We start from the raw sequence: 26,201 nt of genomic DNA on the forward strand, positions 1-26,201 counted from the left end.
GTACAGTATGGGCTTGTTGAATATTTGTTGGATGAATGAATGAATGAATGGCAGGGATCTTAGCCAACACTTCTTTCACACCCTATTAGGTGCCTCTTGCCCTGCTGATTTCCCAGCAGAACTGCCCTCAATGAAGACTTGGGAAGTTTCTGAAAGTTAGGTGGCTGTGGGAACAGAGGTAGGGGTGGTGAGAGAAATTCACCTTCACAGAATATCAGGACTGACCATTGGCTCTATCTTCCAAGCTGGAGAGGGAATCCCCTCCTCAGCATTCCTGATCAGGGTTCCTCTAGCCCCTGTTGATGCTCCCTTGGTGATGATGCACTCACTTATTACTTTCTGAGTCAGTGACCTGTTGCTAGGAGACTTCCTCTTGGCAGGAGCTGGGATCTAGCCCCGTGCCGCTTGCCACACTGATCTGAGTTCCGAGCTGAGGGTTCTCTCTACAAACTTAATCCCTCTTCCCCCTCACAGCCTGGCAAACCTGCAAGCCGGAGAGACTGGTTGCTTTGCCCTGGGGCACTGGGCAAGGCTCAGTGCAGCTACAGAGTTGACTTATGAGATCCCTGCCCTCGAGATGCTCCAGCTCTGGGGCTGAAGCCCTTCTAGAAAATGCTTTATGCTTAAGGCACCTGAGACTCCCAAACTGGTATCTCTAGCCAGACTTCTCTCCAGACCTGTGTATCAACCTGCTTCCTACCCATCAGCACCTGGCTGTCTCAAGGACACCTCATCCTTGACGTGACTCACTTTGAAAACGTCATCTTCCCCTCAAACCTGTTCTTCCTCTTTTCCCTCTGAGTGCTGGGTACTACCATTCACCAATCGCCCATGCCAAGGATCTAGGCGTCATTTGCAACTTTACCGTTTCTTTTTCTTGTTAAGAACAATCCCCAAGACTTCTCAATTGTGCCTCCTAAATATCCTCAAAATAAAAACCTGTCCACTTCTCTCTACCTACCATCTTGGTTCAGGCCACCATCATCCCAGGTGTGATCAATTAAAAATGGCCACATATTCTTTGTAGCTTCTCCCATGAGGGCTGGCCTTGTAACTTGTTTTGACCAATAGATGTGGTGGAAGCTACATTGTGCTACTTCTGAGTTTAAGCCTCAAAAGGCCCGGTAGTTTCTGCTCTTCTCTCCTTGGAACACTGCCTCGGTGAGAAGAAGCCCCAGCTGGCCTGTTTAAGACACATGGTCCATCCAATAGCTAGCACCAAGTGCCAGACATGTGGGTGAGACTATTTTAGACCATCTAGCCCTTGTTGAGCCATCAGTTGCCTGCAACCACAAGGGTAGCCATCAGAAGGACAGCCCAGCTACGCCCAGCCCAGTTTGCCAACCCTCAGACTTGTGAGCAAATAAACAGTTGTCACTTTAAGCCACAGAGCTTTAAGGTGGTTTGTTATATGCAATAAGTAACTGATAGCCACGGTGAAGTCCAAATTCCTTCATGAGGTCCGTAAGGCTTGGTGCCTATGTCTTTAGCCTCACCTTCCACCTCTGCCAGCCCACTGTGTGCTTCAATGGTCTAAACGACTCGCAGCCCCCCGGGCTCATTTTGCTGTCACGTTTGAATTCTTGCGCATGGAGTTGTCTCTGCCCAGGGCATCTGCCTTTCATCCCCTCACCTGTCTTTCTCTAGACAACTCTGTATCCTCAGCTTAGAGGCCATCTAAGCTCTTCTCCCAAGAAGTCTTCCCTAACCATTTCTCTCCTCCTCCAGACTGAGTTAGCCATCTGTCCTTGGTGCTTCCAAAGCCCCCACCTTTCCCCAACACAGCGTGATTTTTGGTTTACTTGTCTCTCTTCCTTGACTGTGAGCTCCATGTGGGCAGTAACTGAGTCTTTTTTTTTCTCCCCAAAGCCCCAGTACATAGCTATATATCCTAGTTGTAAATCATTCTAGTTCTTCTATGTGAGATGCCACCACAGCACGGCTGGATGAGCGCTGTGTAGGTCCACGCCCAGGATCCGAACTGGTGAACCCTGGGCCACTGAAGCAGAGCACGCAAACTCAACCACTTGGCCATGGGGCCAGCCCCAGTAACCAAGTCTTATTTACACCTTTATTCGTTGCTGGTGTCTAACACAGGGTCTAGCACAACACTGCAGTAGAACATTCTACTGTGATGGAAGTCTTCTATGCTTGCGCTATCCAATATGCCAGCCCTGAGCTACATGTGGCTATTTAGCTCCTAAAATGCGGCTAGTGCAACTGAAGAATTGAATTTTAAATTGTATTTAATTTTAACTCTAAGTAGTCACACGTGGCTAGCGGCTATGGTATTGGACAGCACAGGTCTAGCACATAGTAGATGCTCATTGAGTTTTTTTTTTGAATAAAGAATGAAAGGGGAAAACAGTCAAGGTCAGCCAATTAGGACACAGATAGAATGCAGTGGGTACAAGCAACATAATTTCACGTACCCCCTTCTCCCCCTCACCTTTCATCCCCTCAGCCTAACACCCTGTCCCCATGCCTCCAACTCCGCCTTAGGTAACTATAATCCTAGTTCTTGGCTCTTTACTGCCCGAGCTGGTTATTCTGTCCTGGACTTTCCCAGTTTGTTCTTTTCCCTCCTGTGCTGTGGAATGGTCCTAAGAGCCCTCTGGAGATGCGATCTCGTCGCATCCGGTCCAGTCTGGTCTGATGAGAACAGAGAGGACTCTCTTTCCTTGGGGACCTGGACTTCACCACAGGGGACCCACGTGGTCTGAGTTTGTCTGCAGTGGCAAGTTGCCAAGTCCCTCTTGAAGGTGACAGTTGAAACTGTCAAAACGTCACAGGAGAAAAGAAGCCACAGCGTTCATTAATAGCCTTCTTGCCACTCCTGGAAACCGTGCAAACCCCAGTCAGATGACTTCCAGCCCTGACACCAGAGACGCTGGTTGGATCAGGGTCTGAGGAGGAAGGAGGTATGTGGACAGGGTGGGGCGGGGCCAGCAATGGGCCAGGGCCAGACCAGGGCTGGGTCTGCGGTTAAAGAACAGACCTGAAGGAGAGTAAAGGCCACGGAAGAATAGTCTTCTTTTCCAACAGACTTTTTCAAATATTCACTACCAAAAAGTTTAAAGAAAAAAAAAAAAGACCCAAACCAAATGTCATAAACAAGTAAGCGAAAAGGCAGGTAACAGAGCAGAATGTACAAATAATCCCAACTTGATAAAAATAAATACATGTCCACCTATATCATATGCTCTGGGACTAATGAATATTTTATCATGTGTGTGAGGGTCTGGAAATATACTTGTAACACCTTTTCAGAATGTAAATTGTATGCGGTTCCTTGGTGAGCGGGGAGCAGAGTTCACGACATAAAAGGAAATGTTGCCCTTGCTGGTCCCTCTGCTTGAAACGCTGCTTCCCCAGACAGTCTCAAGGCATGCTTGCTGTCTTTATCCAGGGCACAGTTCCGGCGCCACTCCTCCAAGAGACCTCCTAGATCATCCTGTCTAGATCATCTCCATCGAGCTCTCTGTCCTATAATGCTTGAGTCTTTTTCGTAACTCCTATCAGTGATCAACATTATGTTCCATCTCCATTTGTTTGCTATGTCCAGGACTGTAGGCGTCGCTCTTCCTTACTGTTGCATCCTCAGCGTCTTGCATCCAGCCTGGCACATAGGTAGGTGCTCCATAAATGTGCTGAGTGACTAAACTGTAACAAAGGTGTCCATTCTTCTCCGTCCGCAGATCAGAGTGTCCTGCCTAGGCAAGTCCTAAAGTTCAAGTACAGCCCTCCCCACTCCCACCGTGGCTCCAAGGGTCACCTTAGAGCAGCAGGTTTCAAACTTTCTTGACCATGACCCTCAGTAAGAAATACCTTCAACCTCCAGTGCTCACACATGTACATCGTTAGGGCCCAGGACAGGCACCCCAAAATATCCCACAATAGCACACTGATTATTTTGAATTAAAGTTACTTGAGAAGCAAAAAAGGGCATTCTGACCCTTGTGTCTCTGCTCCCCTTGGAAGCAGGAAATAAAGCTCCCACGTGGAAGGTGTTCTTCTTGCATCCTGACCACCAGAGTGAGGGAACTCAGGGCCGAGAGACCACATAAACAAACCTTACTAATTTACCACCTCAAGTCTAAACGCTGCTTATACGCCTCACTAATTTCCTACCTCAAATCTAAGTTTCTTTGTCCTGTCATCCTTCACAAATTTATTGTTACTTTGTGCAAAAGATATATATATACTGCTGGCTGTGTTCACTCTCTGAGGATCATTTCTCTATGACCTCCAGTACCTACGTATTAAACTGGGTTTTTCTCCTGTTAATCTGGTCTTGCGTCAATTTTATTATCCGTCTAGCCATAAGAACACAAGAAGGGTAAAAAGGGGATTTCCACTCTCCCCTCAACAACATGTATAATGTATATGTCACTGAAACAAACAAACTGAAAAACTCTTATTATGAGCAATGTTTCTATTTTTCTTTCTTTTCTTCTTCTTTTTTTAAGATTCTGGTCTCCACCTCCTGAATTGATTTGCCACTGCCTTAGGGCAGTGTTCCTAGGAGGAGTCAGAGGGCTCCTTTGTATCCTGGTCACAGGGCGAGTGCTACAAATGCAGATTCCTGGCCCCACCCCAGACTTAGGGAAAGAGATTCTTACCGGAAAGTCAGCATGCTAAACGACCCCTCTCCCCCGACCACCCAGGTGAATCTGAAGCCTGATAAAGCTGGAGAGCCACCCCTTGAGCGTTTATGAGTCTCCTGAGGCCTCCTGTGGGGACATGCATCTGGCAGGGCCTGACACACACACGTTTAGGGAAGGGATTCATTCTCTAGTTCCAGCCCACCTCAGCCCCTGCATGGTGGAACCACTGATCCCAATTTTATGAATGTCAATCCATCCCACCTGAGCCCCTCGCACTTTCTAGTCCCTCTGCCTGGAAGCACTGTTGGTGACTTTGTGCTGCTTTCCTGACTCCAGCCCTCCTGGGGCCACTGACTGCTCCAGGGCCTCACCCAATGAAGGGGTCCCACTTTCCCCAAAGACATTAACCTCTTCTTCCTCCCCCTGCCTTCCACAGTCTCTTTTGCCTTCACACAAAATCACCTCCTTCTGTTTTCCTTATTTTTACCATAAGATTTAATAGCCCTCCCCACCCCTGGCCCTTAGAAGAAAAAAATTCTAACCACAGTCTTTAATTATGGTGGCCTATGTCCATCCCCACCCCCAGGATAGGGTAAATGCCAGTATGAGGCCTTCAGCCTCCTGCTGGAATGTACAAGAAATGTCTTTTTTTTTTTCCCCTGAGGAAGATTAGCCCTGAGCTAACATCTGCAGCCAATCCTCCTCTTTTTGCTGAAGAAGATTGGCCCTGAGCTAACATCTGTACCCATCTTCCGCTGCTTTATATGTGGGATGCCTACCACGGCATGGCTTGTCAAGTGGTGCCATGTCCACACCCAGGATCCAAACCGGCGAACCCTGGGCTGGCAAAGTGGAATGTGCACACTTAACTGCTGTGCCACCGGGCCGGCCCCTAGAAATGTCTTTTGATGCCAGGAACACTGCATCCCCTTGCCAGAGAACCTCACAAAATTTACATTCTGAAAATCTGCTATAAATATATTTACAGATCCTTACACGTATAATAAAACATTTCTTAGCCCCTAGTGTGTGCTACACACCCAAGCTAAGCACTTTGCAGACAAGACGTCATTTAATCCTTGAAGCAGCCCTAAGAGATAGATACTATTATCACCCCATTTTAGAGATGAGGACACTGAGGCACAGAGGAACTAAATACTCTGACCAAGGTCCCATAGCTGTGCGTGGCGTAGCTCTGGGGCTGAAGCTGTAGGGGCTGAGAGAAAGCAAGGTTTCTCTTCCCTTTGTGCAGATGTTGCTTGGAGAGGCCTCCAGGGAGAGGCGCCTGGTGCCGACAGGATGTAGCGATGTTTCTCCTTTGGATTTTGCTCTCACAAGGGTCCAAGTCTGATGACACCCAAGGCCTGACCCCTTCTCCTTTTGGGTGAATCCTCTTCTCAGCCCTCTGCCAAGACCTCCTAAAGTGGAGTTTGGGGGCTAAGGAGCAGCGCTCTCCTCGTATGCCCAGGCGGACTGGACTGGAGCCCCAGCAGAAGGTTCAATCTGGGTTTAGACTGACTGATCACATCCTAGGAATAAAAGCCACACGACAGCTCAGGTGCATATTAGTAGTGTTTTTTTCTGGGGAGGTGTTTTTTCCATCTACATGCTTATTTGCATATTCTATTTTCTTCTACAAACGTGCATTAGTTTTTCCAATATTAGCTTAAAAAAATTTTCAAATTAAAATTTGGATGTACTTTGGGGAAATCAGCCTAACACAGATATTCCTCATCGGGCCTTAATCTGCAATTTAAAAATTATTAATCCTATTAACCATAAATCAAACAGCCTGGGTTCCAATGTCATCGCTACCAATTAGTAACTGTGATCCCTGGCAAGCTACTTAACCTCGATAAAAATGGGGATCATAGGAGCACTCTCATTTTACAGCCGAGGCCCTCGAGGGTACTCTGCCAGGGACCAGCTAAATGGGACAGGAGCCCAGGCAATCTGACACCAGACCTAGCTTCAACCTGCTCGTCTACAGCCGCCTCTCAGAAAGGGTTGTTGCCAGTATTACATGATAAGGATGCTTATAGAGCGCTGAGCAAAAACCTGGCACTTAGTAAGTGCTCAATTAAGTTTCCCACGGTCGCATTAACAGCTGGTGTTTCACGTTTGTTATAAAACACACACACACACACACACACACACACAACGCGATTTAATTCAACAAAAAATCAAAAGGACTGCTGAAGCCGGCGGGACCCGGGCCGGGGTCTGGGCGGGCGCCCCCCGGAGTGGCGAGGCTGGGCGGGAGGAAGCACGCTGGCCCGCGCGGGGGCGCGGGGACGCGGGGACGGACCCGGGGGCGGAGTCACGGAGGCCCCGCCCCGCAGCCACCTGCGACAGGTGGGGCGCGCGGCGCCGGGCGCTCGACCATGGCCGCGGAGAGCGCCGGGCCGGGGCCGGGGCCGGGATCGGGATCGGGGTCGGGATCCGAACCCAGGCCGCTGTGCCCTGAGCACGACCAGCCCCTGCGCTGGTTCTGCTGCTCCGAGCGGCGGCTCGTGTGCGCCGCCTGCGCGGGGCTGGGCGGCCGCTGCCGGGGGCACCGCATCCGCCGGGCCGAGGAACGCGCCGAGGAGCTGCGGGTGAGCGGGTGGGCGCCGGAAGGCGGGGGCTCGGAGGGAGGGCGCGCCGCGGGAGCGGGGGAGGCGCGCCGAGCGAGACCTGGCAGGGCCCCGGGCGGACCTGGCAGCAGGGCGACGAGCCCAGCTCGGCAGTGGCACTGGCTGTCGAACGAAGCGGTTAAGGGTGTGGCCGCTGGAGTCAGGGCGACTCGAGTTCGAATCCCGCCTCCGTCCGTGCTCCTCGCAACTCTGAGCCTCAGCATCCTCATCTGTAGTTTGGGGCTAATAATAGCGCGCATTTGTTAGAGTTGTTGTGCCGTGTAAATAAGAGAAAGGGTGAGATGCTGTTTAGCCTATCACATGGTGCCCGATCCAGCCGCCCCCTCCTCCTCCGTTGCTCTGTTGACGCGGCTGAGAACCGGACCTGGCCTTGGGCAGTAAAGGGCTCCGCTGCTCCAGCTGCTCGTACAAAGTGTGCCCCAACTCCCGCCCCGGCGGAAGCTGACCTCTGGTAAACCCGGCCCTGCCTCGCTCCTCGGCCCCTCGGCTCGAAGCCCCTCCCCCTCGTCCACCCTTCAGGCTTCCCGGAGAGGTGATTTCTTTTCCCTTTCACGATTGGCCTTGACTGCACCTCCAGCCGGTTTCACCCGGTGAGCGGAGGGGGCGGGGACGATAGGGAGGTTCCTGCGGGAAGCCCTCACCTAGGGTTTCTCCCCACCTCCACTTCAGCTTGGCTCCAGGCTGGTCACCTTCCTGTCGCCACTCCTCCCTTGGGCTGCTGAGATGGAGAGTGGAAGTCACCCTGGGGCTTCCTGCCTCCTTGCACCCTAGCCCCTGGGGAGTTCCTTGCAATTTGATTAAACAGCCTGATTCTCCCAGCCTCTCCCCGGAGGAGTTCTGCCCAGCTGTGAGGCTCTCTGGGGACTTGCCTACTCAGATTGGACTGTAATAAACACCTCTGAAGGGGGTGGGAGTGGGGGGCTGGAGCCAGGAGGGATTCAGTTATTAGCAACACTTGAAAGCTCTTGGTTGGTCCTGGCTGTCACCACCATCCACAACAGTGAGGATGAAAATAAACTTGGATAATGTCACATAATCTTGCATAATGGATAGAAGCTTTGCAAGTCCCAAAGAACTTAAATATCCATCATCTCATTCTATCTGGACCAAGTCCTACCTTCATTTTACAGATGAGGAAACCGAGGCCCAGAAAAGGGCAGTAAGTAACTGCTCTAAGGTTCCTCATGTTCAGGGGCTGGACCAGGACAGTCATTGACTAGGCCAGAGGAAACCACCTCTTTGCTTCAGTGGTTGGAGGGAGGAAGTGATGCTAATGGGAGTGAGAATTTAATGAAAACCTTTAAAAAAAAAAGTTGCCATTAGGGCTGAATCTGAGTGGTGGATGGGGTGGGGTGACAGGCCTGTTTAGGGACCCACCCTGCTCAGGGTGCCTTCCCGGAACCCTGGTGAGGCCCTAAGCGTGTTCATCTCCCTTGCCTCGATGGAGGTATGTTTTGCCCTCTCTTCCTCCAATTTTGAGTAGATTTTGGCTTTTGAACACTCCTTTCCCTATTCCTCTTACCAGCAAAGAAATTTTGCCCCAGGGCAAGATTCTTACTGAACTGGGCAAAAACAGCGCGAGTTCAAAACTTCTCTCTTCTGGATTCCTGCCCTGTGGCTTTCCAGAAGCTAGTCTCACTTCCCTGGGTCCTGTGGTATATGGTGATCCTTCCAGTCAACTCAATTCTGTCATTTTGTATTGGTTGAAGTATAGGACTAATTCCTAACTGGGGTGGGGGAGGGGAAGGGGGGAGGATTTGCAAGGGCTTCCTGGAAGAGGCAGCTGAGTTGCCTTTTGGCAGATGGAACTGGGGCGAAGCTCTTAGGGGAAATTGTGGAGGGGCTGCTGCTTGGAAGGGCTCCAGTTGTTACCTGGAGAAATGGAGTAGCCGAGCAGGGGCCTGGCCATATCTCCTTGAGCAGGTCACTGCTCTGTGGACCTCAGCTGCTGCTTTGCTAAAACGCTCCCCTGCTCTCACGGGCAGTGCTCACCGCTTTGGGGGCTGTGAACTGCTGAACGTCTTGTGGTCAAGGAAGTGGGTGTTCATTCATTCCATTTACTCAGGGCCTTCTGTGTGTAGGACTTTCTCTTCTAGGTGGTGGGACATAGAATAATTGGTCAAAGTCATGGTGCTTGTGTTCCAGTGGTGGGGGACAGATACAAAAAAAGTAAACACACACTTAACATACAGTCAGAGAGTGATCAGTGCAAGGGAGAAAAATAAGCAAAATAAGGGAAGGGAGTGTGGGAATGGTCAGGGAAGGCCTCTGAAGAGGTGACGTCTGAATGGAATGGGGACACAAGACTTGTGTGTGTATATACATATATATGGGAGAAGACTGCTGGTGACAGAAGAAACAACACATGCAAAGGCACTGAGGTCAGGACAAGTTTGGTATGTTTATAGAACAGAAAGAAGGCCAGTGTGGAGAGTGGTAGGAGGTGACACTGGGGAGATAAGCAGAGTCACATCAGGTAGGGCGTTGTTGGCTAAGGTAAGAAGCTTGCTCTCTGCTCACTGTGGGTGTTTTGGAAAGCCATTGAAGGGTTTTGAGCCAGGACATGATGTGATCTGATTTCCTTACCAAAGGTATCAGGGCCTGATCGTGGGGGTCAAGACTAATGGAAGCCCAGTTAGGAGGTTCTAACAGTGGTTCCTGTGAGTTAGTGGTGATCTGGGTGGAACAGCAGGAGTGGAGGCGATCAGAGGCATCCAGAAGAGAGAGAGAGACTTTGGAGATGAGGCTGATAGGACTCGCTGATGGGTTAGCTGTGGGGTTGGAGGGTCACTGCTGGGGTTTTGGTCTGGGTAATGAGGTTGACTGTGGATGGTGCTGTTCAGTGAATGGGGACAACTTGGGAAGAGTTGTTTGAGAAGCCAATTTCTTCCGCATAGATGCAGGTGTGAAGAGTGAGGGAGCTGGGTCTGAAGGAGGATGGAGAGTATACAAGAAAGTGCTTATGATGATGGGCCGTGAGATTTCAGGATAAAGAGGGAAGCAAAGCCACAAAAGAGGAGGATGGATAGTGAAAAGTGGTAAGGGTAATGTATTGGCGCCTCCAACCAAGCTGAAGAATTGGTGGAACGAAAATACTAGAGTTAGTGATCTAGAAGGATGGGAAGTGGTAGGCAGGTGTGAGGTCTTTGAAATGAAGGTTTTGGAGGTGCTATAGTTTGCAGTAATGATGAGGTCTGGGATATGACCATGGGAGTGGGTGGCTGAGGTGGGGTCAAAGGGAAAAAGCCCTTGGAATGGAGTGAATGGTTTAACTTGGATCAAGATGCCACGGGTATTGTTTTTGTTGCAGAACAAGATTGTGGACCAGTGTGAGAGACTGCAGTTACAGAGTGCTGGCATCACCAAGTATGTGGCCGAGGTCCTGCCAGGGAAGAACCAGAGAGCAGTGGTAGGTAATTCTTCCCCTTTCCCCCTACCCGGGGCTCCCTCCTAGGATAAGACCCTGGTCTTAAGGCCTTGGGCCAGTCTGGGGTCCCTTCCCAACCTCACAGACTCATTGTGCTACTAGCACAGCTGGATGCCCAGGAGGATGGTTTCCCATCTCTCTGAGCCTCGGTTCTACCTTCTGGGCAGAGCGTACTATTCCCAGTACCACACTGGATGCAAAGACTCCGCTAGAAAATGACTTTCTTGGGGCAAGGGATCAGCAAGGGTTGCATTCTTCTACCATCTAATTATTTTATGCTTAGCTCTCAAATTATAAAAGAACCTAGGGACTTTCACATTGAGTATTCTTTATGACAATCTTATGCAGTAGGTGGCAGTAACATCCCTGTTTACAGATGGGGAAATGGGTCCCATAGAGGTTAACTGACTTGCCCAAGGTCCAACAGCCTCTGGCAGAGTCAGTTCTATGATCTGGACCTTCTGACTCCCCAGCCAGTGCTCCTTCTGCTGCACCCCACTGCTGATCCTTTATTCAGTTGACTCATTGCCACTGCTCCATCTTCACTCTCAAGTATGCCCTTCACGGGCAGGGGCTATGAATTTCTTTCTGCCCATTCTCTCCCTCCTTCCCCCCCCACGGTACGTGCACATGGACCATTGGATTTAGAAACATGCACAGCACTGGAGATCCTGACAAGAGGAGTTTTGTAGAGTGGTGGGGTGAAGCCCTGATTTGAGTGGGTTTCAGAGAGAATAGAAGGACAATTTGGGATAGTTGACACTGGCAACTCTTGAGGAGCCTTGCTGTAAAAGGGAGCTGAGAAATGGGATGATAGTGGAGGGGGACACGGGATCAAGAGGGTTTTGTGTTTTGTTTTTTAAAATGGGAGAAATTACTCTATGTATGTGTACTGATGAGAATTGTCCAGTAGAAAGGGGGAAATTAGTGATGCAAGAGAAAGGGAGAAATCAGGTACAGCAAAGGACGTGGGATCTGGTCAACAAGTGGGGGTGCTGGCCATAGGTGAGAGCATGGGCAGCTCATCCACAGAAACAGAGAAGGCAGCATGTGTGGGCACAGGTGGAGGTCCACAGTAGGGGATGGGCGGAGCTTGCGGAATTTCTCTTCTGATTGCTTCTATTTTCCATAATCACCTCTGCTGTCAGTTCTCTTTTTTTTTTTTTTAAGATTTTATTTTTTTCCTTTTTCTCCCCAAAGCCCCCTGGTACATAGTTGTATATTTCTCGTTGTGGGTCCTTCTAGTTGTGGCATGTGGGACGCTGCCTCAGCGTGGTTTGATGAGCAGTGCCATGTCCGCACCCAGGATTCGAACCAACGAAACACTGGGCCGCCTGCAGCGGAGCGCGCGAACTTAACCCCTCGGCCACGGGGCCAGCCCCTGCTGTCAGTTCTTGATGCCATTTGTCAGTTTATAGATATGTTTTGTTCTCTATCATTCTGTTAATGTGGTAATACATTGAGAGTTTCTCATGCTAAACTATCCTGGAATTCCTGGGGAAGCCCAAACCAACTTGATCATAAGGTATTTTTTTTTAACTTTTAATTTTTAGATAATTGTAAACTCACATACAGCAGTAAGCAATGATTACACGGTTATATTCCCTACGCCTTTCATCCACTTTTCCCCAATGGTAACATCTTTCCTAACTTTAGGACAATATCATAACCAGGAAATTGGCATTGATACAACCCACCTTGTTCAGATTTCGCCAGTCTTACGTGCATTTATTTATGTGTCTCATTCTAGGTAGTTTTATCACGTGTATTTATTTGTGTGACTGCCACCACAATCAAGAGACAGAACAGTTCCATCATAAGGCTCCCTTGTGATTGCCTTTTATAGCCACGCCCTCACCCTCCTGCCCTTTGTATTATTGTTGTATGTATTTTCCCGGTTTGGATTGCTAATCTTAGTTCAGGGTTTTTTAAGAAGGATTTTTGCATTTATGCTCAGGAGTGAGATTAGCCTATGAATTTCACTTCTTGTATAATCCTTATCAGATTTTATCTTGAGGTTATATAACCCTAATTCAATGAGTTAGGAAACAGAATTCTTTATTTTCACTGGAGGAGTGTGTATGAATTGGAATCATCTGTGCCTTGAATGTTTGGTGACACCTCCTGTGAAACTGTCTGGGCTTGGCACTGTTTTTCTTGGTAGATTTTTAACGACTGATTCATTTTCCACTATGATTATAGGATTATTCCTGTTCTTTTCTCTTTGGTTTCGGTAAACTTTTTCTGGAAAAATTATCTGTCTGTTTTTAAATTTAATGGCATAAAGTTGTTCTTAATCTTGATCAAAATTGCCACAGATTTGTCTATTTTGTTAGTCTTTTTAAAAAATTTAATTATTTTATTTATTTATTTTTTTGGTAAGGAAGATTGGCCCTGAGCGAACATTGGTGCCAGTCTTCCTCTACTTTGTATGTGGGACGCTGCCGCAGCATGGCTTGATGAGTGGTGTGTAGGTCCGCATCGGGGATCTGAACCTGCGAACCCCAGCAGCCGGAGCTGAGCATGCGAAGTTAACCACTACACCACCAGGCCGGCTCCTTGTTAGTCTGTTCAGAGAACCAGCTTTTAGTATTCTGATCCTCTCTTTGGGATCTTTTTCATTTCATTATTATTTCCTCTTATTTTTGTAATTTTTTGCCTTCTAATTTTTTTCCGATATACATCGTTTTTTTGAACTTCCTGAGTTGAACACAGTCTGTTAATTTTAGTCTTCTTTCTCAAGGCAGACATTTAAGGATATATTTTCTTCTAGGTATTGATAGAAGTACATCCCACGATTATGATGTAGTGTTTTCATTCAGTTATAAGTATTTTTAAATTTCCATTATGATTTGTTCTTTTACTATGAGTTATTAGAAATATGCTTTTGAATCTCCAAATGTATGGTTTTACTTTTCAAATTATCATTATTTTTACTGATTTCTAACTGAACTGCATTGCAGTCTGTATGATATCAGTTGTTTGAAATTCATTGAGGCTTGCGTCATGCCCTAAAATATAGTCAATTTAGGTGAATGTTTCACATTCACTTGCAAAAATGTATAGGGTCCTATATATGTCTATTAATTAAGCTTATTAATTGGTTCAAATCTTCTCTATACTTACTAATTTTTTATCTGCTGGATTTATTGATTACTGGCAAAGGGCATTTACGTTTTCATATCATGCTCTAGGTTTGTTTATTTTTCCTCATAATTCTGCTAATTATTCTTTGTATATCTTGGTGCTATTTATTAAATGTGTATAATTAGATTTGTTATATATTCTTGGCAAACCATTCCTTTTGTCACTTTATAATGACCTTTTATGCCCAGGAATTCTTTTTTTTGCCTTAGAAGTCTAATTTGCCCTTTATTCATTCCTATGCCAGCAAATATGTTCCTGATATATTGTTTTATTTCCTTTTACTTTCAACTTTTCTATGTTCTCATGCATTAGGTGTGTCTTATAACTGAGTTTTGTTTCCCTTTTAACAGATCCAATCTGATAATCCCTGCCTTTTAATTAGACAGTTTAATCAATTTATCAGTATTGTGATTGCTGATATATTGGATTTATAGCTGTCATTTAATTTTATGTTTTGTATGTAGTCTGCTTTTTCTATGCTTTTTTTCTTCCTTCCTTTTCTTTCTTCCTTTCCTCCCTCTTTTTCCCCGTATGAGTTTGAAAGTTAGACATTCTATTTATGGTCTACTTTTGGTACCCTTAAAATTTTAACATGAATATTTAACAGTGTCTAAAATGAGTCAACCTGAAAAATACAAGCACCATAAGCATGCTTTAACGCAATAACCCCACTGGTCTTACATGTTGTCCAGTATTTTAAAGTATATCTTTTAGTAAGTTCCCCCATTCATATTAAATATTCCCTTTTTGATTAGAGGTGTCTTTATTGTACTCTCATTTTTTTTATGATGGTTTAGATGAGTATAAAATTCTAAAGTAAATTACAAGTCCCACCCAGGGCACTTGAGTCCTCAGCTCTTGATTACACTGGTTTTCAGTTTCCTTTCTACGTTTGGACTCCAGGGGATTTCCTTTACTTAGCCGCCAGAGCAGCTACACTTTTAAAAGGATGCTTGGGCTATTTTTCCAGCCTTTCTGTGTTTTGTTCTAGGAGGATTTTTAGTTTATTCTGTCCTGTCTTTTGGAAAGGGAAGTTTTCTTTTTTTCCTCTGCTGTTCTCTTCTGAGAATGACTCAAGAAATGTGTTGAAATTGCCTGCCATCTTCCAGTCAGGGAGAATCTGACACATCTGGGGTCAGGGTCTGTTCTTAATCCTGATCACACAGTGCAAACGTGGCTGCAGAGCCCAATCCCTGTGGGGAAGGCATCAAGGTGGGACAGAGAGAAGAGCGAGAGCTCATGTGGTTGAACACGTGTGTGCGGGGCTTTGCTCTGTTTGCTTTAGATGTGTTCGCTTGTTTCATCCTCACAACAGACTTAGGAGGTAGGTACTGTTATTATCCTCATTTGACAGATTCGAAAGCTGAGGCATAAGGAAGATAAGTGAGATGCACAAAGTTCCACAGCCAGTAAGTGGAACAGCTGAGATTTAAGGCTAGGCTCTGTCTCTTCAGCCTGATTTCCTAACCCCCATGTTATGTTGCCTCATGAGAACACTGCAGTTGGAGTTCGAACTTCTGGGTTCACTGGGCCATTCACTTAGCCACTGTCTCTTCCCCGTTGTGCAACCTGTGGGATAATTGTCCCCTGCACAGTACAAAGCAGGTCTTCAGGGGCAGGAAACAGGGAAAGTTGCTGGCTCTCCGTGACCTTCTGGCCTGAAGGAGACAGTTCTCCTCTCACTTGTCTGGCAAGAGTGCAGATGCTTCATGCAACAGACACCTTTGTGGGGGGTTGGTTACCAGATGGCATTGGTGTAGGGGAATTGTGTTGGACTGCAAGTCAAGAGAACTGGGTTCTTGGGGCCAACCCAGTGGTGTAGTGGTTAAGTTCAGCACGCTCTGCCTTAGCAGCCTCAGTTCATGGGTTTGGAACCCAGGTGGGGACCTACAGCACTCACCAAGCCATGCTGTGGCGGTGACCCACATACAAAATAGAGAAAGAATGGCGCAAATGTTAGCTCAGGGCTAGTCTTCCTCAAGCAAAAAAAAAAAAAAAACAGAGAGAGAGAGAGATAACTGGCTTCTAGTCCCAGCTCTGCCACTGACATGGCATGTGAGTGCTACCAAGAGATTTTTGACTAAGTTGGAAAAAACTTTCCCATTCAGTCATTTGGTAAATATTTGATTACCTACTGTGTGCCGTACACTATGCTGGTTGGTAGGAGAGATGTGTTAACTTAATTGACTGAGAATTGATTTCAGGCCTCCTATGTGACAGGTGAGAATTTTACCATGGAATGGACAGATTTAGGAGGTAATGAGCTTTTTGTCCTCAGACGTGATTGGAATATCAACTGGACTACTGTTGGTACTCACCCTGTTGATAGGGATGACTTTTGAGGGCTTTCTGCTCTGCAATTCTATGATTTTCTAACCTTGGTCTGTTGGCCTTGGGTTTCCCAATTGTGAAATAAGCAGATGATTCTGGTTGATCTTTAAGCCCTGCCCAGCTCTTCCATTCTGTGATCCTGGTTCCATGAGATATGGCCTGGATGTCTGAATTGTAAATTTCTTTACCTTAAACCATATATGGGAAATCTTAGGGCTGGGATGGCTTAAACTCTATTACTCCCATTCCTGTGCCTATGGCAGACATTGCTAATCAATCTCAGCTCTCCTGGCTGAGCCCAAACTCTCCTAATCCTGACTGGGGCTTTGCCGGGACCTGACTCCATGTTTTATTCCTTGTCAGAGCACGGCCAGTGCAGCACGGGAACTGGTCATCCAGCGGCTGGGTCTGGTGAGGAGTCTGTGCGAGAGCGAGGAGCAGCGCTTGCTGGAACAGGTGCATGGCGAAGAGGAGCGGGCCCACCAGAGCATCCTGACACAGCGAGCACACTGGGCCGATGCGCTGCAGAAGCTCGACACCATCCGCACCAGCCTGGTGGACATGCTCACCCATCTGGACGACCTCCAGCTGATTGTAAGTCAGGCAAGGGTCAGGGCACAACCAGCTGGCCAGTCTCCCCAAAAGTCTGAATACATCCAGCATGTTTATCTGTAGGAGGTAGGTGGAAAAGGATCATTTGGAGCACAGATGAGGCAGGGGAATAAAATTAGACAGATTTTTGTTTTTTTGTATCTGGTAACTGTTCTTTCAACAATGAGCAAATATTTACTGAGTGCCTACTCTCTGCTAAGCACTGTGCTGTGGGGGTGGAGTTATAGGATACAGCTGTCACTGACTCGGCCTTAGGGAGCAGACCAACGCATAAACTGATAATTAAGGTATGGAGGGCTATGTCCCATGGTAGAGGACATCACTGGGAGCTGGGGACCCCACAATCCAGGCCTGCCGTGAGTGGTGGTCAGGGAAGGCTTCCTGGATGAAGTGGCTTAGAAGCTGATGCCGGAAAGATAAGAGTAGCAGCTATGTTAAAGGAAGTGGGGAGGAGGAGGGAGTTCAGAATCACGCAGCGAGAACTGCACTCAGGGGACCTGAGAAGGGTCCAGTATGAAAATTCAGAGCTCATCCTTAATCCTACCACCCGGAAATTGCCTTGATTAATATTTAGGTACCTATCCTTTCAAAGTATTTTGCATAGATATGCAGGTACCTGCCGTTTTAAGATGTGTGACATCTGAATAAATATGCCAGGCAGAGAAATGAGAATGTGGAACACCTGAGCTGTCCCACTGCAGTTCAAGTAGGGCAGTTTCCACGACCGCCCTAGATTGTGCATTCATTGAGTCACACAGCTTCTGTGTACAGAGGACACTGTGTCCCAGACACTGGGACAGTCACGATAGAAGATTCGGGAAGAGTCCCAGCCATCTAGGAGCTGACAGTCTCAATCGGGGTGAAATCCTGGGTACATGTGTGCTTGTCCTGAAGTGTAGTTGGGGGAAAGTCAGGATTCCCTGGGCCCAGGGGACACAGTGATTCATTCTGAGTGTGGGGTGGGGGAGGGATGCCAAGAAGAACCCATAAATCTTTGTGCTGGGTCTTAGAGAAGGAGTCCAATGTTTTATTCTAGAGTCTGCATGAGCCCTCCACGCCAGTGGAATATATTCAAGTATTGACTGCCTGCTGGGTTTCTGGTGCCAACCTGACTCTGTTTTCTTTTCTCACAGCAGAAGGAGCAGGAGATCTTTGAGAGGTGAGTATGGCCCCGTAATTTGCTTGGACAGTCACGGGAACCGTGGCCCTTAGACCTCCACCTAGTCCGTTGCATTCAGGCCCCACCGCTCCTGGGATAAAGCTCAGGGCATGCAGCTAAGCAGCTTCCCTGGAGCCAGGCTGCATGGACGGGCGCCATCCTGCCCCTAGCTTGGAGAACTGCTTTAGACCCATGTGGAAGGGCAGTGAAAGGACTTATTGATAGGCGCCTGCCACTGGCTTTCTTAAATGTTATCCTATTAAATAGTGCACAGTCACCTGTTGGAAGGGTCTACCACCCCCACCGACAAATGAGCATGCTGAGGCGCAAGGAGGGGAGGGGACTTGCTAAGCCCCAGAGCTGGGACGTGGACCCACACCTGACACCTGACCCAGTACTGTATTCTCTACCTCACTACCCCTTTCTCTGACGAAAGAATCTTTGAAACTTAAGTCAGCATGAACTCGAATTTTCACCACTCAAAATTTGCATTTTAATTATGCCACCATAAAAGAATTTCATCAGGCCCTACCTGGTCCTGAATGGCTGAGAGCCAAGAGCCTGAGGAAGTGGCCGAGAGGATATCATTTGCCAAGCCGAGAAATTAAATTCTTACACCTGTGCAGGATACCAGAGCTGCAGTTGAGGCGCACAATTCATTCTTCTTATTAATTTTTGTATTTAAGCTTCAATAGCACTATGTGTGCATGAGAGGAAGAAAAAAACAACTCCACCAATATAAAACCGCTTAAAATGTAAAATGTGTCTCCGTCCTCCCTTCCCCATCATTCCCTAGAGGTGATGAGTTTTCACAGTTAGATGTGTGTCTTGTGGACTTACCTATATATAGTCATAGGAGAGTGTGTGGGAGTTTTTTGCTTCTTTAAAAAGAAAAAGTTTTTAAACACAGATGGGATCATTTTATGCTTGCAGTTCTATCTTTGAATCTTTCCGCATCAGTACATTTAGATTTACCTCACTTTTTGGAAAGTCTGTGAAGTATTCCACAGTATGGATGCACCCAAATTTAGTTTACTGTCTCCTTTTTTTTTTTTTTGAGGAAGATTAGCCCTGAGCTAACATCTGCTGCCATTCCTCCTCTTTTTGCTGAGGAAGACTGGCCCTGAGCTAACATCTGTGCCCATCTTCCTTTACTTTACATGTGGGACGCCTGCCAAGCGTCCATACTTGCCAAGCGGTGCCATGTCCGCACCCGGGATCTGAACCGGCGAACCCCGGGCTGCCAAAGCAGAACGTGCGCACTTAACTGCTGCGCCACCGGGCCGGCCCCTACTGTCTCCTTTTAATGTGTGCTTGGCTTGTTCCTTCTTTTCCCTCTTATGATCTTCCCACCTTCTGCTGGCCTCCTCTTTCTCCTTTATCTTCATCATCTTCCTCTAATATAGTCTGTCCTCAATATCAAGCTGCTATGATTTTTGGAAAAATTTTGGATCTTTAATTTTTTGTTTTTAAATATTTCAAACTTATAGAAGAGCTGCAAAAATAGTATAATGAACTTCACCTAGAAATACTGATTCACATTTTCCCACATTTGCTCTCCATCTCACTCTGTCTCTTTCTTCCTATCAAGCGTATATATAAAAAGCTTATTTTTTCTGACCTAGTTGAGAGTAAGTTGCAGACAGCATGACCTTTTATCCCTAAACACTTCAGCATGTATCGCCTAAGAACAAAGACATTCTCTTCCATAACCACAGTATAAGTATTAAATTCAGGAGATCTATATAATACTATAACATACAGTCCGTGTTCACGTGTTGCCAATTGTGCTAAAAATGTTCTTAACAGTGTTTGGATTATTTCCCCTGATCCATCAGGTCTTTTTTCATCTGGAATTGTTCCTTGGGCTTTTTTTTTTTTTTTTTCCTAAACATTTTTAAAGAGTCAGGCCCGTTGTTTTATAGAATATCTCTTAATTTGGGTTTCCCTGATGTTGCGTCATGGTTAGACTCACGTTATGCATTTTTGGCAGGAATATCTCATAAGCAGTGTGCCCTCAGTCCATCCCATCACGGGGCACGTGGTATCGCTTGGTCCCATTGTCAGCGATGTTGATTTCGATCACGTGGGTAAAGTGGTGCCTACCAGGTTTCTTCATTATGATGTTACATCTTCCCTTTCGTGATGAATAAGCAATCTGAGGAGATACTTTCTGTGTAAACAGCCTATTTACCTTCGAACTTTCATCCAATAGTTTGAGCATCCATTCCTTATTCCTGCCTGAATTATTCATTTATTTGCTTGTTTCTTCACTCACTTATTTAGTATGGATGTAGACTCATGGATTCTTATCAAGTAGTAACCAGTGAATTTTTTTCAGTGCTTCATAATCTGTCATTGCTACTGTTCATTTTGATCTTTAAACTAGCCCAGATTTGGCCACTAAGAGCCCCTTCAAGAGGAATCTTCTGTCCTTTCGACAGGTCCCCATCACTCTTTGAGCACTGTCTTGCTTTGTGGCACAACAAGATATCCCAGGTTCAACTTTTTCTTTTCCTGTCTCAGGCCTGGAATCAGCTATTTCTCCAGGGAGCCCGGGCTCCTTTTAGGGAGGAGTAGTATTGAAAAACAAATCTGGGCATTGGGTGTGCTCATTGCTACTGATGTGGCCTTGCTTCCAGGCCTCTCAGTGGACAGGAGACAGAGCTAGGAAGTGTGCGTGTGTCATTTTTTTATTCATGAGTTTGTATCCCAACTTCTAATTCCAGTCAAACACCCCAGGGGTTTTCCTTTGCCTTCCCCCATTCTCTGTTTGTATCTTTCTTCTCTCACAGTGTGAACCCTGGCTCCCAACAACAGCGATGTATTTATTCATTTGTTCAATCCTACAATGTACACAAAGTTGTTTGAGAATTGCGAAACCCATGTAACTATTGGCAAACCTACCAGTAGAGTTCAGGATTTGTTTGCAGTTCTTTGTGCCTTTAGACTGAGGGTGTGTACTCTCAAAGTACTGTGTTCAAAACTTGTCAAGCCCCTTCTAGCTGGGAACTCACTTGTCTGAGAAATTCCTTGTCGGCTCCCATGTTGTTTCCAGGTCCGCAGCAACAGCCCGGGCATTCTGATCCCAGCCAGGGCCCTGCTGTGTCCGAGCCCCATTTCACTCCCACTCCTTTGGGGTCACGAGTTTTCTTTTCTGTGCCACGAGGTAGCTGGACCAGCTGGTTCTCTAGTGTCTAGTGTCTACAGTTGACCTCACATTTGCCCTGGGATGGCTTAGGACCGCCAACATCGGCTCCTCTTTCCTCCCCACCTGATGGCTGGGGCTCCTCCAGACCCAGCCTCAGTGCTTTGAGAAGATGCAACAGGCTCTCTCTTGTCCTGACCACAAAGAGCCTTTGTTACCAGAGCTCGCTCTTGGCTTTTCGGAGGCTCTGTTCACCTCCTTCCTCCCAAGCCAGGACAGTCTGGGACAGTCTTGCAAAGAGCTCGCATCCGTGAGGAGACATGCCCCACCCTCTCTCCCCTCCTTATTTATGAGCAGAGCTGGGAGATGTAGGGAAGAGAGTGTGTGCTCTCCAAACCGCTGCCTGATCTCCAGCCATGTTCAGGGTTAGAGGCAGTGGGCGGGTTCTTTCTCCGAACCCAGCTCAGAAGTCTGCAAAGCTCTGTGGGGAATCTTCGCTTTGCCCTACACCCCTTTGAGGTTTCACTTCAGGTCATGGGAAAAATTATGTCGAATGGTGCCCGGACTCCAGCCTGGGTTTGTCCTACGTGGAGGCAGGACGTGAATCCAGCTCCCCTTTGAACTGTATGCCTGCTCCACATCTCTCTTCTCTCCTGTCAAATGGAATAACGACCACCTCCCAAGTTATGGCAAAGATTATGTGAGATTCTGTATAGAAAACAGCAGGTCCACAGCCTGGCTGCTTAAAAAATGGCAATTCTCCCCTCCTAGGCAACTTATGTTCCCAAATTCCCTCTCCAACCAAACCCAGTCCCCCTTCTAGCTGAAGAGAGGTAGTTATTGGGAGCCCAGGGGAATTTAGGGCTGAGGTGATAATGGATAGTCCCTTGCCATGTGATCCGGGTGTTTGCATGTTTGCGTGTTAAGAGCAGAGGTTTTGGAGGGAGGCAAGATTTTCTCTGAGCAGGATGGTGGAGTGAAAGATGCACAGGGTTTCAGAGGCGCAGGTCCTAGTGCCAGCTCTGCTACTGTTACTGAGAGACACTGGCGAGTTTCTTCCCCTGCAGAGCAGACCGACTCAGAGTTCTAATACTGGCCCCAAGTATTTACCTCCCTGTGAATCACCTGCATTGCTGGAATTAAGGCTCCTGGGTGGGGGGCACAGGAGGAATGCCCACGTTCCCTTTTGCGTTCTTATGTGGCGCCTGGCTGCCAATCCTAGTGTCACCCTCCTGGGAAGAAGGTTTTACATCTATCCCCCTCCCATCACCCTGTGTCAATCCAGATACATTTCTAGAACCTTCCTGAATCTCTATTTTTTTTTTTCCCCCTGCACAAGGACTGAGGAAGCAGAGGGCATTTTGGATCCCCAGGAGTCAGAAAAGCTGAACTTTAATGAGAAGTGCACTCTCAGCCCACTACTGACTCAACTCTGGGCGACAGCGGTTCTCCGGTCCCTCTCAGGTGAGGAGCTGCTGGGACCTGGCACCAGTTGGAGGAACTGGGCTTCTGTCTGGGGTTTGCTGCTGGGTCACAGTAGGGACTAGTGCATCTGGGAGGGGAGCATTAGCAACCAGTGAGGCTGAGTGCAGGCTTGTCGGTAGAGCCGAGGCTCTGGCCAGGCCTGGGGCAGCTGAGCCGAGTCCTTCCCATTTCCAGACCAGTGTGCTCTGTGGTCGGGTCTAGGATAAACCTTGTTCCTGTAAATCACGTCCTTATGTCCTGCCCTAGTGGGACAGCTCAGTAGTCTCTCTTGGAAACCTAGTTTCTCTTTAAGAAGATATAATTGATGGCCAACTGGAGAACATCTGGAGCGAGAATTGAGCTGCCTCGATTTGCGTCACTTATTCACTTAACAAACATGGACTCGGGTTGACTGTGGGCCTGGCCTTGTGCTGCATGCTGGGGCTGCTGAGGCAAACGTGACACGGTCTCCAGCCTCCAGGAATTTCCACTCAGCGTGGAGGTTCTCAAAGCAGGCTTCCCCCAAGCTGGATGGAAGTTTCCATACGCCCAGTTGTGGCCTTTACACAATTCACAGAAAGGTTAGGTTAATGGATTGAATTTTTCTCACTTTTAACCCTCCCCACTGCGTGTTATCCTTACAATTCTGGTACAAGCTATAGCATGTCTGTACTCCAGAGTCTAGTATCAGTGCCTGATGTGCTGGTGGTTGGAAACTATGTATGTGATGCTTCCTGGCTTCCAGGGGCCGTGTCCCCCGCCGTCAGACAAGTCTGATCTTGAGGCTGCAGATATGCCCAACTGGAATGCAGTATGATCAGTGCCAGCTGTAGGAACAAACACTGACCCTGCCGCCAACTCACTGTGTGACCTTGGGCAACTCATTTCTCCTCTCTGGGCCTTATTTCTCTCAGAAGTTCCAGGTGAGGGGCCTGGACTAATAATGACTACTGTTGTCATGGCCACCATTTATTGAGCACTTATTATAAGCCAGGCACATGACGTGTATCATTTCATTTGATCCTCATGACCACCCTGTGATAAGTCCTATTTTGATCCCCATTTTACAGATGAGGAAGCCAAGGCGCAGAGAGAGTAAATGGCTTGTCTGAGGTCACACTGCCAGTGAGGGGTGTGGGGAGGAAGCCCTTTGCTACCTGGCAGGACCAGGTTATGGCTGAGGGTGGGCCTTGGGCAACTGAGAATTCTTTCTGGCAGGCACAGAGGACGTGCGTATTGATGAGAGGACTGCCAGCCCCTTGCTGCAACTGTCGGACGATCGAAGAACCCTGACTTTCAATGCCAAGAAGTCCAAGGCCTGTGCAGATGGCCTGGAGCGCTTTGACCACTGGCCTAACGCCCTGGCTGCCACCTCCTTCCAGGCTGGGCTGCATGCTTGGACGGTGAACGTCCAGAACAGCTGTGCCTACAAGGTGGGCGTGGCTTTAGTCCAGCTGCCTCGGAAGGGTTCTGGCAGTGACTCTCGTCTGGGCCACAATGCCTTCTCCTGGGTCTTCTCCCGCTACGACCAGGAATTCTGTTTCTCGCACAACGGGCAGCACGAGCCCCTGAGGCTGCTGCGTTGCCCCGCCCAGCTGGGCGTGCTGCTGGACTTGCAGGCACAGGAGCTGCTATTCTACGAGCCAGCCTCGGGCACGGTGCTCCACACCCACCACGCCGCCTTCCCGGGGCCACTCTTCCCAGTCTTTGCTGTGGCCGACCAGACCATTTCCATTGTCCACTGACCTTTGGCCATGGGGAGGCCATGTCCACCTCCCCACCAGCCTTTCAGGCCACCTCTCTAGCCAGTGTCCTTTTCCTAAATGTTGCTTATGCCGGATGGGCAGCTTTGGGAGGGGGGGCGGTCTGTTTCAGACCTGGGCCTCCATCTCCCAAACCCACCAGGCATCTGCCCCTCTGAGGGTGTCTTGTTCAACACCCTCTCTATAGCATCCAGCATGGTGCCTAGAGCATAGTGAGTGTGCAATAAATATGTGGCGAGTGAGAGGATGGGAGGATGGATGGATGGGTGGATGGATGGATGGATGGACAGGTGGATGGATAGGTGGATGGATAGACAGATGACTGGGTGTTTTTGGTCAACTCTTCTGAAGCACTGCCTTACAGCCCCCTGCCCCCTAGCTTTGAGTGTGTGGGAATGGTGCTCTGACCGAACAGCCTGTGGCTGCAGCTCTTTCATTTTCTCAATTCAGTGCTTCTCAGTCCTTTTCATGACATGGCACAGAGAGCAAAGAAGATTCTTCTAGCACACAAGGACAATCGGGAGGGGATTTAGAACTCCTGCCAGGCTGCTCCTGGCCAGAGGACTCTGGCCTGGGGGCCTGTATTCTTCCCCCAGGTCCTGCCCAGCCACTCGGAAGACTGAGGAAATCCTATCTCCAGGTAACCTGACGGCAACACACCCATTGGCAGCTTGGCCTCCGACCTGGCAGCTGAGCTCCAGCCTGTGCCCTCCCGTGGTCACAGGGACGAAGTTGCCCCTGACTGCAGCTGATGAGTGTCCCCACCTGATGGCCCCTCTAATATAATGTGGAAACCTGGGGTGAAGGCTTGAAGCCAGAAAAAGCGGAGCGAGGAAGAGGGCCAGCCTTAGGGAACATGGACATTATTAAATGTTTTAAAAGATTGAAAAGTTTCTTCCGTATCCTTTGTTGGTAATGGGGCAAATCCCCCTAGTGCCAGCTCAGATCTTAGAGGTGCATTTGCTGGGAAACTGATGTCTTTCTCGCTCTCCTCCACGGTCCCAGAAATAAATGATTGGCAGCTCAGCATCCATGGCTGAAAGAGCCTGGAGACGGGGTTCTGTGCCCTGCCTTGCTGGGACCAAGGACAGGTCCCTTCCTGCTCTATGAGGAGGTCACGCTAGAACAGTGGTCCTCATATTTTTGTTTCATCTGGGAACACAATTCAAAGGCAACTTTACCTACAACTTCAGGCTCCTGGGCCCAAAGATGGGGGCCAGAGCCCTCCCCACTCTTAAGTTTGCTCAATAATTTACTTGAAACACTGGGTAGGTCAAATGCAGCCCACAGACCTATTGGCAGCTTTTTTGGTTAAGATGACTTCTGGGGCCCACGCAGCTCTGAGACCACAGCTCGTGACCCGTATCCTCACTGCCTGACACTTGGGAATTAATGTCAAGTCGCTTTTCCTTGGCTGGGTGCAGCCTCTGCTGGGTCAAAGCCAAGCTCTTCTATGTGGCACCTGAAGGCTCATGCCATGCTCCTCAAACCACCAGGCTAACTCCCCACAGTAGCCTTCAGTCCATGGTTCGTGGGCCTGCTACTAGGAATGCCCCTTGTCCCTCTGCCCATCTAAATGCCACCCCAGCTCAGGGTCCACGCCAGAGCCCTCCCTGACTATTGGCACCACAGCATACACCGTATGCGCCTGTCCATGTGCTTCTCACCTGTGGTTTCCCCTGTGCCTGGCAGTGGGCAGGGCACAGAGGCATCTAGTCAATACCAAGTAGAGAGGTGTGAGGAGGAGAGAGGGAGGAGAGACATGGAATCAAAAAACGCAGCCTACTACTTCCATCTTCAGTGACTCCACCCACATTCCCTACCCCCCGCCACCTCGAGCTCCGGTCCCTGTTCCCTGTCCTTTCCTGCTCCCAGGCTAAGCCCTATGACTGGGGTGCCCTTCAAGA

At 48.3% G+C, this 26,201-nt stretch overlaps 1 protein-coding gene across 2 annotated transcripts; it reads left to right on the forward strand.

Moving 5' to 3' along the window:
- The first annotated feature begins 6,925 nt into the window (after positions 1-6,925).
- Positions 6,926-25,184, forward strand: BSPRY (B-box and SPRY domain containing). 2 transcript variants are annotated; one of them, XM_023628687.2, is made up of 6 exons: positions 6,926-7,204; positions 10,554-10,652; positions 16,512-16,742; positions 17,894-17,919; positions 22,407-22,531; positions 23,750-25,184. In XM_023628687.2, exons 1-6 carry the CDS (start codon positions 6,992-6,994, stop codon positions 24,274-24,276), a joined length of 1,221 nt encoding a protein of 406 aa, XP_023484455.1. In that variant the 5' UTR covers positions 6,926-6,991; the 3' UTR covers positions 24,277-25,184. The 2 variants fall into 2 exon arrangements, with proteins under 2 accessions (XP_023484455.1, XP_023484456.1); XM_023628688.2 differs by having other exon boundaries at positions 6,938-7,204; positions 17,897-17,919.
- Positions 25,185-26,201: the final 1,017 nt, after the last annotated feature.

The sequence above is a fragment of the Equus caballus genome, chromosome 25, assembly GCF_041296265.1.
Source record: "Equus caballus isolate H_3958 breed thoroughbred chromosome 25, TB-T2T, whole genome shotgun sequence".
In the NCBI taxonomy this organism is placed as follows: Eukaryota; Metazoa; Chordata; class Mammalia; order Perissodactyla; family Equidae; genus Equus; species Equus caballus.